The 16,365-nt window shown below is 36.8% G+C and overlaps 1 protein-coding gene across 1 annotated transcript in view; it reads left to right on the top strand.

Annotated features, from left to right (window-relative positions):
* The window catches only part of SMARCA2 (SWI/SNF related BAF chromatin remodeling complex subunit ATPase 2), a 205,919-nt gene that overhangs the window by 78,729 nt on the left and 110,825 nt on the right, over positions 1 to 16,365 (top strand). Inside the window, 8 exon segments of the mRNA XM_021001863.2 lie at positions 1,618 to 1,671; positions 3,672 to 3,802; positions 4,070 to 4,127; positions 6,201 to 6,301; positions 6,461 to 6,608; positions 10,882 to 11,045; positions 13,555 to 13,621; positions 14,230 to 14,340. Of these exon segments, the coding sequence (XP_020857522.1) occupies positions 1,618 to 1,671; positions 3,672 to 3,802; positions 4,070 to 4,127; positions 6,201 to 6,301; positions 6,461 to 6,608; positions 10,882 to 11,045; positions 13,555 to 13,621; positions 14,230 to 14,340 (834 nt within the window).

Here is a 16,365-nt window from a genome sequence, read left to right as displayed (position 1 = left end):
GTCTATGATTGTAGGCAAGTTACTTTACCTTTCTTGGACTTCAGTTTCCTTACCTGTAAAATGGAGAGAAGGTTGGATTTAGTTTTTTCTCTAAATAATAATGTTTACAAGTATTGCTATTAAAGCTCAACATTTTCTGATCCATACCTTTTTTATATTGTAAACAACCTAATTGTTACTAATTCAAATTAATAAAAAAAAAATTAAACCAGCTAGATAGTTTCTTTCCCTTAGGGAGGTTGCCCAAGGAGATCATCATATCAAAAGGAATATTATTGTCATTGTGTTTTTTTTTATTTTGGGTTATTATTTTTCTTGCTTTATTTTTCACTTTGTATAGCTTTCCTCAGTAAATATAAAATTGTGTAACTGTATACAGTATGGAGAGATGATGTTACAGATTGAAAATAGCCATTTCAGGCATTTGTAAATCAATGTGATCCCAACATGTGATAACCATATGCCCATAAAAAGAATCAAGAGATAATATAAAGGGGAAAAAGGGTATGCTGTGGGGAGAAGCCTTAACCACTGAGACAAAATTATGTTTTGTCAGGAGACAAATCATTTTCTTGTTAGATAAAAATGTATCACAAAAGGAGTTGCTTAAGCAAACAAGCTAATTAATGTTGCTTCTGTATCATTGTATATATTTTTAATCAGCTAAAGCCCTCAGGAGAGAAAGGTCTCACTAAAAGCAACCTGATAAAGCAAATGAAGATAGGTTTTTCATTTCATTATTTAGCGGTAGTGTTGATTTCCTGTGGTAAAGACATAGTAACTCTTACTTGTCGAGTAGTTGATTATATGTGAAAGCACCGTTTAGTCTGTATTTGGCTTATCAGGGATCAGATTACCATAGATACAGAAATGCCAGCTTTCCTTTTTTGTTCCACATGCATGTAGTATCTGAAGTGATATTATTTTAGAAATGTTCAAGCAGTATAAGAGCTTGGCTTTTCATGGTTCTACTTCCTCCCTAGAATCCCACTGGAGGCTTTTCTTTGGTAGAATTATGTAAAAATGAAAGCACATACAACACAGTAAAGGAAGGTATTCCAACAAGTAATATCATTTTATATTCTCTTGGATTTCACAGTCTACAACAAATCAGGTTTGTTCAGTGTGTGCTTTGCCTGATGCCCCATAGGACCTAGGGAATAAGGAAAACTTCCATATTGGATTTGAGACATGATGATGGTTAGGGGGGACAGATCTAATAATTACAGCTCTGAGCAAAGACCCCATGACATCACATCACAAGTTAAAAATTTCAGTCATTTGTTCGGATCTTCTCATACCCTCCATTGTCACCAGTCAGCAAATGCAAAGCACTGGGAAAGGCACATAGTCTAGATCAATGATTTGTAGATATAATCAACACGCAGTAGACTCTTCCTAGCATGTTAATTTTGTCTGACTTTGTACGGTTTGCTGATATATTCTTTAATGTTCTCCCCCCTTTGGTGTTCAGATTTGAAAGCATGGCTCACTTTTAACACTTAAGCTCTTATTAAGGGATGTGTAGTGATGAAATACTGAAAAATAATTAGCTATCATCAAATCTCTCCTCTGCGTTGTTGGTTGGAACATGACATTTGAATTGACTTTTTGCAGAAGGAACAAGAGAATGCTGAGGGAATGGAATCTGGCCTGGGACCAGATGGGGAGGTAAGAATTTCTACAGCCTCACTATGACCTACTGAATGGAGGCAGGTAGGTGGCATGGTGAGGATAGAGAGCTGGATCTGCTGGGGTTAGGAAGACTTGAGTTCAAATTCAGCCTCAGACATTGCTGGCAGCATCACTTGACCTCTGCCATAGTTTTCTCATCTGTAAAATTGGGATAATAATAGAACCTACCTCTCAGGGTTGTGAGGATTACACAAGATAATGTTTGAAAAGTGCTTTGAAAATCTTAAGGCTCAATATAAATGCTACCTATTGTTGTTGTTATTGTTTTCGTGCTATGAATATTTTCTGCCCCTTACATTAAAATAATGTGAATTTAAAATTTCATTTCCATGTCAAATATAAAATGGCAACATGTGAAATATTTAATTTTCCATGTTTTATAGCTGTATTTAAAAAGAAAAAGCCAACACCAGCAGAAAAGGTTACTTACTCGCCAAAACCTATTAATAGAAAAAAAAAATTAAAGGAATGCATATGAGAAATTATGAATATAAACGAGATGGTGTGAGAAACAATGCTTTGTGTTAGAACCCTCAGAGCCTGCACTAATTTATAAAGAGCCAAGCCATGTCCCAAAATGCCAAAGAACAGCCCTATGTTAACAAGGAGAGAGTGAGCCAATTTAGCATGTAACAAGAATACAGACGTTCTCTCTTCTCAAAATGAGTCACTGCTCTTGGACATGTGATACATATTGCTCTGTATCTTAACAGATCCTCACATGTTATATGAGGGTTTGCAAAATGAACGTGCCTTGTGCACAATCTGTTTGGTAAAAGAGATGATAGAATAGAGCTCCCTATGCGAAGGATATGATTTCAGAAGTTCTGCCTTCTAGAGAAAATCATTTTGTTTCCTTTCGGGCACGACATAAGCAATAACACAAGCTATATTAGAATGGTTGAAGATAATGAAGTAGGGTATTTTCATGTGAAATGATGGTAAATGGTAGATTTTCTTCTTTAACAAGTGAACTGGTACCTAGTTGCCCTTTTATATTAACACGGGAGGGATGGTCATCTTGCTCTGCAGGTGGTTTTCATGGCCAGTATTGGCATGAGACAGCAAAGGGATAAGATGGACTTAGGTGCTTCTTTTCTTTGTAAAAAGATTCTTTTTGTGGAGCATCACTACTTATAGTATTTGTTCATCTGCCATTGATTGATTTCTGATCTTTTTCTTTTTAATTAAAATGGTTTTGTGAAAAGTAAATCATAATTAGTGGATAGTTTGAATTATTATTTTTTGGAAAAAGACCTGTTTTATAACTTTCAAGTAATAAACTCCTCTCTAATCAAGAATTTCCAAACTGATTTCCTGCATGACTAGGTTTTGAGAAGACAAGGTCATATATTCATTTGCAGTATCCATTTGCATGGATATAATGCTCACTCCAAATCCCAAGGAAAAGAGCTTATTCTCTTAGGTGGGCTTAAACATGCCTCCTGCAATTTATTTACATGCTTAGTTTTCTTAGCAAAGAACTTAGAAATAGTTTAGTCATCAACTTCAGTCAAAGTTGTTTGTGTTCATAAATTCCAAATTTAGCAAAAGTACTAGCACACTTAGTTACGTGATGCTGAGGCAACATAATGTAGAGCCATCAGCTTCAGATAAGAAATCAGAAGTAAGTGGCTCAGACCTGGCACCAATCACAGAACTTTTCTGAACCTCAGTTTTCTCATATGAAAAGTGGAGGTTATGCTGTTTATGCCTCCTAACTGATAGGGTGACTAGAAAACAAAAATTGTTTTGTAAAACATCACTTACTGCAGAAGTATGGACTACAGTCATGGATCCTCTGTTACGTGTTAGGGAACGTGTGGGACGATGGGAAAGAAAACCAGCCTATGATAAACAATATGGGAGCCATTACAAGGTCTCAGATGGGTTGTGGTACACTTTTGTTTTCCTTCTTTCTTAGAAGTCATGCTTGTAGTTGCCATCAAACGGTGACATTTGTCTTCCCTTGTTAGCCAATAGATGAAAGCAGTCAGATGAGTGATCTTCCTGTGAAAGTGACTCATACAGAAACTGGCAAAGTTCTTCTTGGTCCTGAAGCTCCTAAAGCAAGTCAACTGGATGCTTGGTTAGAAATGAATCCTGGGTGAGTTGTTAAAGCAAAAAAAAACCCAAAAAACAAAAAGTGTTTTTGTTTTGTCATTCAAATGATGTTACATTTCATCCATGTTCTCTCATCTCTTTAGATTTTGGTTGACCTTTGAACAGTACTTGAACTGGACTTATGTCCACCTCCCTTGAAAACTGATATATATCCATGTTTGTTACCAGCACATAGAGTATACATAAATATTAATACATGAATCAAAAAAATAATCTTTCCTTCTGTCTCTTTTTTCCCATTCTCCTGTAGTTATGAAGTGGCCCCTAGATCTGATAGTGAGGAGAGTGATTCTGAATATGAGGAGGAGGTATGTATCTGTATTTCTTTTCTGTATACTGGTTTGACAGTAGGTAGGGAAGGAAGCTTATCCTTGAATTCAGTCTATGTCTAACTTTCTACCTCTCCTGTCTCTTAAAATCATTAGCTATATCCAATTTAGAGATAGCTCTGAAAGACCATTTGCTGATGCCAGATGGCTCACCTGTATCTCACTACTAATGGCATTTTTGATCAGTTGGGGCTGCTGGGGCGACAGCAAACTCCATCATTTCAAAACAGTGATGTGGCACCATAAAGAGAGAAAGCTGCCATCAAGATGAAGTGACTACAGAGGAATTTGGGGACAGCTGAAGGTAGAGAAAAAATTGACAGGGAAAATAAGTAACAGAATCCTGTGGCTTTTAAGAGCAGTTCATGGAAGTCAAGTTCTGCCCTTTCTTTAGGCATCAAATGATGCTTAAGATTGGGGAACTTGGGAGTATGTGTAGGAAGCTGGGAGAAGTCCCTAGTTTGACACCTCTTCCTTCTTGTAGGATCCTGAGACTTCTTTCTAAAAGGGCTTAATGTTTCTTTTCTTTTTCTTTTTTTCTTTCTTTCTTTCTTTTTTTTTTTTTTTGCTATACTTGCTTCCCTAAAGAAATATTTTATTACTCTCTTGGAGATAAATAACACTAATTGCACATCCAAAAAGATAATTCTGGAGAATTCAGTAGAACTCAAGGAGTAGTAACAACATTTGGTAGAAGTCTGACTTTTTTTTTTGTTTGATAATGGTTTTTCTTATTATGTTTAAGCTTGATCTTCATATGAGCTTAACAGAAATCCACCTGTAACACTATGGGAGTAGAATTCAGCATGGGAAGAGGTGGTCTTGAACCTCTCAAGGGGCCTTCTTTATTTATATACCCAATAGACCTCATTATAAGTAGATTTCCTTATGAGGTAGTACTGTAGCATAGAAACATATGTAAAAGGAGACTTAGAAATAAATATCAAGAATTTACTAGGCAAGGTGCATTTTTATGACTTTGCCCTTCTACTAATTAGCCTGTACATATAGTTGATACAATTAATACTTTTTTTGCTATTTAAAGTGAATTGGTAAGTAGCTATTTGAAAAGTGGCTCTAAGAGTTTCATGAAAGACTTGACTGACAAATATGTTTTAATCTTTTATTTTTGCATTTTAAGCATGAAATATAGATAAGAGGCGACTGAGGTACAGTTGACTGGGAGTTCAGTACACCTGAGTTTAAGTCCTAACTCTATCACTAACTGCTTGTGTGACTGGGGAAGTGAATATTCTCTGCTTTGGGCTTATCTACCTCATCTAGCAGGGCAGCTAGGGGGTGCAGTGCATAGAGGGATAGGCTGGGAGTCTGGAAGACTCATCTTCCTGAGTTCAAATCCAGTCTCAGATACTTACTGTGTGACCTTGGTCAAGTCACTTAACACTGTTGACCTCAGTTTCCTCATCAGTAAAATGAGCTGGAGAAGGAAATGATAAACCACTCCAGTATCTTTGCAAAGAAAATCCCAAGCGGGGTCATGAAGAGTCGGACACGTCTGAACTGACTCAACGATATACCTCATCTGTAAAGGGGGGAATTGGACTTAAATGATGTCCCTGAGTCCCTACTGTCCCTGACATTATGTGAAACCTATGACATAAGGTAAAGTTGGAAAATTTAATGAAGCTTTGGAGCTCTTGAGGTGAAATAATGATTAGTTAACCGAGTTATTAAAAGTCTTGCCTGAAATCCTCAGAAACACCAGCTATTAAATAGGAGAATAAATATGGCCTGAAAGAATTTTAAGTGATACAGCAATGATAAACAGCTGCTCATTTTAGATGATTATGTTTTCCTGGGAACCAAGAACTGATCTTGGTAACCACGGTGGCTCTTCAGTCTTGTGATCTCGTCATTTAAAGGAGTGGGGAGAATGAGCTCTTCCCCCCGATTTAGACAGAAATCTCTCTGAGTTTGTCTTGTTTGTTGGATTTACATCAGCATATAATGTGATGTGTTTTCAGAAAATGAGCATGATAGTGAGGGTTGTGCCCAAGTACCACTCTTCTAGTTTCTGGATTTCTTCTTTAGGATGATGAAGAGGAATTGAGCAGGCAGGAAACAGAGGAGAAGATACTTCTTGATCCAAACAGTGAAGAAGTTTCTGAGAAGGATGCTAAACAGATCATTGAGTGAGTAGCCATGTGCTCCCTTTGCTGAAACTGGGAGCTTTAGAATTGGCACATTGTGCATTTTCTTTAAGAATTCTTAAAACCTCAAAGTGCTGACCTGAACATACCCATGTGGCACGGATGTCTGAATGGAATTCCTCTCCTCTTTCTCTGTCTCAGGACTGCCAAGCAAGACGTGGATGATGAATACAGCATGCAGTATAGTGCTAGAGGGTCCCAGTCCTACTATACCGTAGCTCATGCAATATCAGAGAGGGTAGAGAAGCAGTCTGCTCTTCTCATTAATGGCACCCTAAAGCATTATCAGGTAAAAAATGTGGTTTGGATTTTCTTTGTGAGTGGAAAAAGAAAGTATTTCATCTATTTTTTTTTGACTTGGGTATATATCTTACACACGTTAAGTGCTGAATGTTGGTGCTGCTGCTTGAAGACAAATTGTGTGAAAAGAATTTGAAAGTTGAAAATGACCTATAGTGCTCAAGTATGGTGACAAATCATTCATCTGGGAGGCAGAGTGTTATAGTGGATAGAGAGATAGACTGGGAATCAGGAAGGCCTGAGTTCAAATCTTCCTTCAGACATTTATTACCTCTGTAACCTTTGGCAAGTCACTTTCATTCTCTGAGCCTCAGTTTCCTCAATTATAAAAATGAGGAGGTTGAGCTGGGTGGTCTGTGAAGTCCATTCCAGTTCTAGATATGTGAACCTGTGTTGCTGTGACCTCTAAGGTCCCTTCTTGCTCTAAATATATGATTCTAGGATTCCTTTCCCAAAGTACTGCAGTGGGAAATACTTTTATTTATCTTAGAGGTTGAGAAATGACTTTTGTTTGAGGAAATCCAGTGTATGCTTTGTAGGAATATAAAAACATAATAGTTTGTCTTGTAATAAACTCCACTTTCCTCTAAGGAGAAAGCCTCGACTTTAAACTTTTCTGTCACTTGCTGCTTTCATGACAGTGACTCAGTCTCATTTTTCTCACTGTTGTAAGCTAATTTTCTGCCTTTAGGGCTTTGCAACAAATTTAGTTTGATGAAATGTTAACTTAGCATTTATTTCAACTGATGGGCAAATTGAATCCGTATGCTCTTTACCATGAAATTCAGAGTTATGTCCTATCAACACAGGGAATATCTATTACATCATAGGTCATAGAGTTAGAGCTGGAAGAAGTGATCCTTAGAGGTGGCTGATGCCAACTCCCTCATTTTACAGATGAAGAAACGGAGGATCAGGAGGTTAAGTGACTGCTTTTTACTAACGTGAGATTACTATTTTGTATAAGCTTAAGTTTGACCTACAGTGTCTGTGTCGTCCCAAGTGCATTTGACATTTACTGGATTAGAGTTTTAAGTGACATTTAGACTATCAAAGGGTGAATCTTTGCCATTTTCAGTAATCCCATTTGCTGAGGGGTCTAAACTCCTTAAAGTACATAATTCTTTATTATCCCGCCTGGGAACTTAGTTTAAGGAGAAGTTAACCAAAATGGTGACTTCACGTCTTAGGCAGAAGCACTTACCCACTTTAGCCACCAGCAGCAAGAAGTAACAAGTAAGAGGGAATACAAGTTGTTTATTTAAGGCTGTGGAAGTAAAAGTGAAATTAGGTAATAGTTCTAGAAAGAACTGAGTGTGCCAACACCCTGTGTTCTTGCTCTTTCTAGATGAGTGAAAAGTAGGTTAATAGTGTGTGCCCTCAGCAAAACTTGTTCTAAGAAGCAAACAGTTGTTTTCCTGAGTAATGAACCGGAGAAAGACCAGTTTTTCCCTCCTTCGGCCTGATTTCCATAAGTTTTTAGAGGGGGCCCGTTTTCTTCAAAGGCCAAATCAAAGTAATGAAATTAAAGTATAAAACAACATTTGGCTTGAATTTTATGTAATATTCAAAAGAACCTTATGCTTTCTGGACACCTTGATAGTTGAAAGAGCGTGTTCAATCATTACTTTGCAATATTAACTGATTAATTTGCACTTTAAGAAATGGGGGAAGAGTATGAGAACCTAGTATAGGACACACGTGTAAAACCCACCTTGGGCATCTGATTACTCTGATGAAATGAGTGAATATATCATGATTCCTATTTTTTTTTGTATGTGTGTGTTTGTATATACTCAAAATGTAGCCCATACCACAGTGTTTTCTAAGTTCTTTTAATCATGGGACATGGGATTAAAATGCATGGAAAGAACATATATATATAATATATATATATATATATATATAAGTCTTAAGGCATGTTACTGGGATAAAGGGGCTCAAGAAATGTTAGAGCAAAATGATTTTCATGCTGAAAAAGTATCATGTATGAGAAGCATTTTTGACACTTTGACATTTCATATGTTTTATTTTAGAAGTGAAATATTACTAGCATTGAAATTGTTCATGAAACCTCAGATAATATTCCATGGAGTATCAGGATTCTATAGATCAATACTGAGAAAACACTGCAAAGGCAACTCTTAATTATCTGCTTGAGGATGATTGACACTCTTTTTTTACAATTTCTATTTGCTTTTCTTCATCATCTTGGAGGTATTTGGGCAACACCTATCATTACTATCTTTCCAGTTCCTCCCATTTCTTTCTTACACAAACTCTATGATATAGTCAAACTTGACTACATGCCATTTCTTGAACACACCTTGTGTGTTTTGCTTCTACATTTATACATGCTGTTCTCGCCAACAAAATTAAATTCAAACATTTTATTAACTACCTGCAGGGTGCTGAGCACAGTGCTAGACAGTGGACTAGAGAGGACATTTGGAGACATTAGGTAGAGGAATGCTTCCCCCACATTTGTCTACTAAAATTCTACCCATTTTTCAAAACTTAGCCCAAAGGTTACCTCTCATAAGGCCTTCTCTGGTCATACCATCCAGAAAAATCTCTTGTTTGAACTTTGTACATCCCATATAATATCATTCTATATATTTGTATCCCCATCACCTCCCAAAGTACCTGGCACATAATAAACTCTTTTAAAATGTTTATTTATTATTTATGTGCATGTCTTAATCTTCCTACTAAATTGTAAGTTTCTGGAGGTCAAAGACCTTGAAAACAAATCATTTTCCATTAATTTTGTATCCTCTTTGTTTGGGGGCAAGGCAGCAGACTTTTCTCATAGTAGGCACTAAAAGATTCATTGAATAAATCACTTGGTTTGCCCTTACTAATTTCCAGTACTTAAAGGATCCATAGTGATTTTCTTAACGTGGGGTGTTCTTTCTTTCCACCAATGGTTATTGCAATTCGTCTATGTTTTATCATTCTGTTGACTTTTGACTACATCTTTCTATAAACCTTCCATAGAGACTCTATTCACTGTGCTGGAGCACTTCCTCTGGTTCTTTTAATATTTTATGGCTACAGGTGCAACATTTGGGCTGTTTGCCTGTCATCCCTCATTGTCGCCCTATGAATGGCCCACCTTCTTTTCTGGTCTTACATCTTTTATGCCACTTCTTCCATACAAATCATGGTTGTTAATAACCTACAGCTTATTTACATTCAACAAGAATCTTTCTATCATCCTTCGGATCACCTACAATTGTAATTCTTTTGAGATCCTAGTATTTCCATGATTTATAGCCCTATAGTCTCACTAGGTGAATATTGGTGTAAAAAATATGGGCTCTGATAGCATGGAACAGTTTGGGACCATGGAATGCACTGCACTTTCCCAGATGTGATCCCACTTTGATTTTCTATTCATTATGGACTTAGAAAAGCTGGACTAATATTAATATTTGTTTATACAAATTATCTTTAGGTAGTTCAATTTCCTACACAAAAAAAAGAATATATTTCATAAAGATATTTTACAAAAAAAAATGCAAAAAAAATTGAGATTAATTTTTTTTGAAAAAACAAGCTTTTGGATTTTTTATACCTTTTTTTCTTTCCCTTTGTGTGAATGGTTGAGAATTTCATTTAGTATGTACTAATTCTTTTGTATGCAAAAAGTATATTTTACATAGTGCTGTTCAGTCAGCTCCCAATTACCTGACCATATGTTATCCACATTGCAGATTTTCCATGCATAGTTGTATAGTTCCATTTCCAGGAAGGAGTCTGTGACCCTACCCCCAGGATGGTGTTCCTGTGCCTCCTGGCAGAGGAAATATTGCCATGAAAAGAAAGATGGCTCACTGGACAGGTTCTCTCTGATTTTCTGTCACCTGTGCCAAAGACCCTTTCTGGTTTGTTTATTTGTTTGTTTTAAAGAAGTGTTGGATTTGGGTTCAGGGCTCTATGTTTGAAATAATTTTAGAATTCCATAAATTATGGGATGTTAAGTGAGAATGAATAAGAAAGCTGCTTAAAAATCCTGTCAGCATGCCACAGTAAGTAATTCCAAATCTGATTAACACGCAGCACCTGCCAAACAGTAATGATTATTAAAAGCTTATATTTTAAATGATTTTTGTGCTGGTGTTTCCCCATGTTCCTACGGTGGGAAACCCCAACCTACTGCACTAAGGAGTTAAGAAGTCAGAGCTTCACTTCATTTGTATTAGTATTAATTACCTGTGCAGATCTTGGATAATTGAAGCAATTATTCTTCATTTCAGCTCCAGGGCCTGGAATGGATGGTTTCACTGTATAATAACAATCTGAATGGAATTTTAGCTGATGAGATGGGGCTAGGAAAGACCATACAGACGATCGCACTCATCACTTATCTGATGGAGCACAAGAGACTCAATGGACCCTATCTCATCATTGTTCCCCTTTCGTAAGTAAAGAATTCCACACTTATCTTTCTGTGCTTTGTAGATCAGCCTATTAGCAGCTTGCCCTTGTTTTACACGTAGTGGTAAAATTCAGTGAGCAATCAGATAATACATATTCTGAATCTAAATACTCCCCCTCCCCCTCCCCCAAAATCACTGCTATAGGCAGGATCTATAGACGGAATCAAATGCTTTTATCAGCCATTAATGTTCCATCCATTCAGCATCCACTGTTATGGTATAACTTAGTACTTATTCCTGAAGTGATCGGCTTAGAAGGAAATATTTTTTAAACATTCTCTCAGTTTCTAAAAGACTAATGCAACAGATTACAGTGTTAAAGGCCTTTAGCACTTGGTAGATGCTTAATAAATGTCAAATTGAATTGACTTCAGTCTCACTTGATCATATTTTTAAATGTACCATCCTAAATATTAATATCTTACATAGCTGACATTGACCTGAATCGTAAGCATCGCAGTACTTGGAGCTGTGTGCTTCTGTGGTGTGTGTGTTGGTGTGTGTGTGAGTGTGTGTGTGTGTGTGTGTTCACATTCATGTGTGTGTGTGTGTGTGTGTGTGTGTGTGTGTGTGTGTTCACATGTCATGCTATATCATTCTCTTTGTTGAGTTTTTGCTCATTGTTTTCATACATTTGAACTTGAGTAAGGATAAAGTTATTTTTTCCTTCTTTATGTTAAGTTACAGTGTTATTTAAATAATAAACCACCATGTATATATAATCATATAGTGATTTTTTTCTCTCTTAGATCAGAATATCTATTGTATTAGGAATGTAAGGATTATTTAGAGGTGGAAGGAACCTGCAAGGTCATCTAATCCAATCTCCTCATTTTACAGAGTAGGAACTGAGGTCCAGAGTGAGGGAATTGTGGGAATTGAGTGAACCACACTGACGCCATCTTGTGATTCAGTTCTGGAGCTAGCTCAGTTCCCTTTCTGTTCAGTTATGGGTCTAGTACAATTTCTGTGTTGTGAGAAAACTTTATTCACTTACGGGAATTGTAAGAAAACTTTGTTGCATTGTTGGAACCTAGCCCTGCATGGCTGGTAAGCTAGACCACCCTTACCTGCTGTTTAGAGACCCTTAACCAAGGACGTAGGTTATGCTGACCAGAAACCTGGTCAGATCCAAAGACTGATGCAGTGAGTTTTCTCACAGTTATATATCTCAAGCAACCCATGTGTCTTGTCTGAAAACTGGCACTGTACTAGTCAGTCAGTTATTGTTTCTTTGTTCTTTTGATTGAATATAGACACTTGGAGGGAGTGGGACACCTCTTTTTCTGAGTTCAGGGAATTATACCAGTTTACTTTCCTCCTTCCAACCTAGAGAGCCCTTAATCTTTCCACCAATTAGAAATCAGATTACCTAATTATATACCCTGTTTTGTATCTTGCTTATTGTTATCTTGTAAAGCACAAAAATTATCTCCTCCTATATTCAAGGTCCAGTGCCAAACTGAGGAGACCTGGCCCCAATTTGTTATGCAATTGGCATGCATTGCCTAATGAGTCTTTATGCTTGGAAGTTCAACCCTTTGTTTCCTCAGTTATTTTTGATTTCACCACCACAGGAGAGATAGTCACTTCTCCAAGATCCCACAGGTGGCAGAGCTGAAATCTGAGTCCAGGTCCTCAATTTACAAATCCAGCCCTCAACTCTGACTCTATGCTGCCTCATGACCTCAGCATTCTAGTTATATTTTTTAATCAATGTGCTTCTGGAAAATATTTTCATATAGGACACAGATTTCAGTCTAGTACAATATTAGAAAATTCTTCATTTATTTTAAAACACATCAAAGAGCTCACTCTCTCTCTCTGTGGCCCTCTATCTCTGTCAGTGTTTCTCTTTTTTCTCTCTCCCTCCTCTTCTTTCTCTTTCTCTCTCTCTCTGTCTCTCTGTCTCTCTCTCTCTCTCTCTCTCTCTCTGTCTCTGTCTCTGTCTTCTCTCTGTCTCTCTCTCTCTCTCTCTCTCTCTCTCTCTCTCTCTCTTCTCTCTCTCCTTCTCCACGCCCCCCCATATACATAGACAAACACACACATACACACACACACATATGCACGCACACACAGAGGCTTCTTTGTGGAAGCTGTTTACATAGCATTGTACTTTTTGGCTTTTTTTTTAAAAAGTAGTCACTTTCAAATTGTCAATGTATGGTTCTTGGGAATTCAACATTAATTCTGAGAGTTCACATTCGGCCAATATCTTATTGTTAATTTGCTTCCCTTTTCAGTAGCTATATATGGGTCGCCTTTACTTTGCATGAGATTTTGGGGGGCTTTTTTTTCAAACAGATATGTAGTGTTATAAGAGAGTGTTTATAGTATTTATCTCAGTTTCTCCTATTGCCCATATCATTAAAAATGAGTGTGATACATGGTATGCTAGAGGACTTTATAAGGGGAAGGCTGCAAATAAACAAACACACTTATGACCACTGATTCATGCAAATGCTGTGTCTTTTTTTTTCTCTTCTATAGGACTTTATCTAACTGGACATATGAATTTGACAAATGGGCTCCTTCTGTGGTGAAAATCTCTTACAAGGTTTGAAATGCTGCTTTTGTATACAAATCTGGAAAAGTAAAAATAGACCATATTTTCTTCATTCCGTATGCACATCTGTGAACTGTATTTGGTTGTAAAGTTTTGTCATGTACATCATGTACTAAACAGTGAGAGTTAATCATCCCAAGAAGATTACTGTAATAAACCATAATTACTTTCAGATAGTGAAATGCTGAAGAAAATTGTTAATTATCATATTGCAAGGTTTCTGATGAGAGTAATACAAATGATAAATACTGCACATTCTGTGTATTGCTGAATGGTTCACTGTCAGGCTCCCGCAATTCCAACTGTTCCTATAAAGTCAAGCAATTACCAAGGACACTCGCCTGCCTGCTGCACACTTCCATAGACATGGCGCTTTTCAGTCCAGCAGCCCGTTCTCCACAGCAAGGTCACTGTCATTTTCTTTACTCTCATTCCTTTTTTGGTCTTCAATGGGCAAAGCATTCTTCAGGGCCTGGAAGAGTGTCCAGATGTATGCCATTGAGCCAAGCCCTTCATGATAACACATGTGTTCAGTCACAGTTTTGCCCTCTTCAGCAAAGATAGTGAGAAATAATGGACAAATACTTGTTTCTTTTCAGGGCACTCCCGCTATGCGCCGCTCGCTTGTCCCCCAACTTCGTAGTGGAAAATTTAATGTCCTTTTAACTACTTATGAGTACATTATAAAGGATAAACACATCCTTGCTAAGGTATGGTTTTCATTTCTTTTATGTACAATTAAAGATCACCCCTTTAAGGTTCCAATAATTGGAAAAAACAATATTTGGATCATTGTATGGCATGTGCTTATTTTTAAGAGTAATATGGCCATGGGCTTTCTTTTACACTTACTTATCTATTCTGAGACTATAGGGATAACTAGTTTTCTCTTCATAAAATTTCACATGGATTCCTTAGTGTCACTTCTTTTCTAATAACTCTGAACCTGCTAGTGGCAGACATAATTGTTTTTGTTGCCCTGGGGTTATTTTCAGAAGTGCAGATTCATCCCTCTTGTTTCCTTTCTCTCTCCCCAGCAAAGTTAGAGCTTCTCCATATGGTTGTCTCCCTATGAACAATTATCCTGGCTACAGCTCCTATGCTTTTCCATTTTCAGATATCACCTGGTAAAAGTTGGGCTGTTGCTCAGAATTATTGATGCATTTTCTTGCCTGTTTATTTGGAGCTACGGTAAATTGTTTTTACCTTAGACCCAATCTTCACTTTATTTTGAGCAGCCTTAAATTAGCATCATTTTTGCCAGCCTTTAAAGAGAACACTATTTTTAAAATTTTTATATATATATATATAATTTTTTGATAGTTAATAATAGCTTGCATTTGTGTAAGGGATTTTATGTTCTACAAAATACTTTCCCTGCTAGTACAAGTATTGTTATTAACCCCATTTAACAGAGAAATAAACCGAGGCTCACAGAGGTTGTGTGACTTGCCTAACAACGTATAGCTAGAAAGCATCAGAACCAGATCTTGAATACAAAGTCTTTTTATTCTAAGATCAATATTTAATCCAGTACATAACACTGCCTTTATTTAATATATAGAATAATTGATTTACAAATAACTTTCATGGAACACATATTAAAATCATCTTTTCATTTTTAAGTATTACCCTTCCTTTGTGTTTTATTTTTTAACTTAGAAATATAAATGTGTTCATGATTGCTGTTCTACCCTCTGTTAAATCTTTGCTCAAAAAGCTGAGATTTCCTTTAAATGTGTCATATGAGAAAACAGAATTGAAGAAACATCCTCTAAAGAGATTGGGCAGTTGAGCTGGCAATGAATATACTATTGCTTCCCTGTTTTTTTGTCATTGAAGAAGAATTTGGCCATCAAAAATGAGACCTTTTTGTTATTATTACAGAAAATATTTGATGATGTGATTTCTTTTTTCCTAGTTTGTCTTTCACACAAGATTGTCAACATTCTTTAGTGATTTCTGGCAGCAAAATATATTGCCTTCATTTTGAAACTGAAGAAATTAATTCAGTGACTTTCTCAGAGGTCACAGACCTAGTCAGTGGCAGAAAAAAGGAGGAGAATTAAGGTCCCTTGATTCCTTTTCTAGTTCTCTGTAAACTAAATTACACAGGAATATAGTCTAAAATGTAAATATTATTCTACGTGTGCTTCTGGCTACCAACTGCTTTCTCTGCTGCAGGGACATGTGGGACAGCTAGCAGTAGTTGCTATATACATAACATTTTAACACTGATCTTGTGATTTGTAGAGGAGGTAAAAAAGGGTGTTTAGCATCTTTCTAATTGGATTTCCTAGCCTGACTGCTTTTTATTTCTTTCTTTTCCTGAATTTATTTGTAATGAGGAAGAAATTTAGACTATCCAATCTTTCACCTATATAGTATGAGATATTTCCTTTCACTAGAAGGATTTAAGTCTTCCTAGAGAACTTCTGGTGCTCTGAATGCCATTGCTGAGCATAGCTTAGAAGAAGAAGACAGGCAGAGAAGAGCATTCCATAACATTCTGGCATTCAGAATCTGATTAGCACTGTGGAATGGTATAAGAGAAAGGAATGATGTGGGGGCAGAAATGGGAGGGTGGCCTGGGTATGCATGTTTGCAAGCTCAGCCTCCTCTCTTTCAGGTAAAATCTGTTGTTTATCTCTTATGTTTCCGTGGTATGAAGGATAGAATAGTGGATTCGGGATTAGGAAAGAATCTCAGGTCAAATTACACTTAATAATTCTATG

This window comes from Phascolarctos cinereus, unplaced genomic scaffold (assembly GCF_003287225.1).
Source record: "Phascolarctos cinereus isolate Bilbo 61053 unplaced genomic scaffold, phaCin_HiC Scaffold_4;HRSCAF=312, whole genome shotgun sequence".
NCBI classification, from domain to species: Eukaryota; Metazoa; Chordata; class Mammalia; order Diprotodontia; family Phascolarctidae; genus Phascolarctos; species Phascolarctos cinereus.
This window is presented reverse-complemented; position numbering and strand designations above follow the sequence as displayed.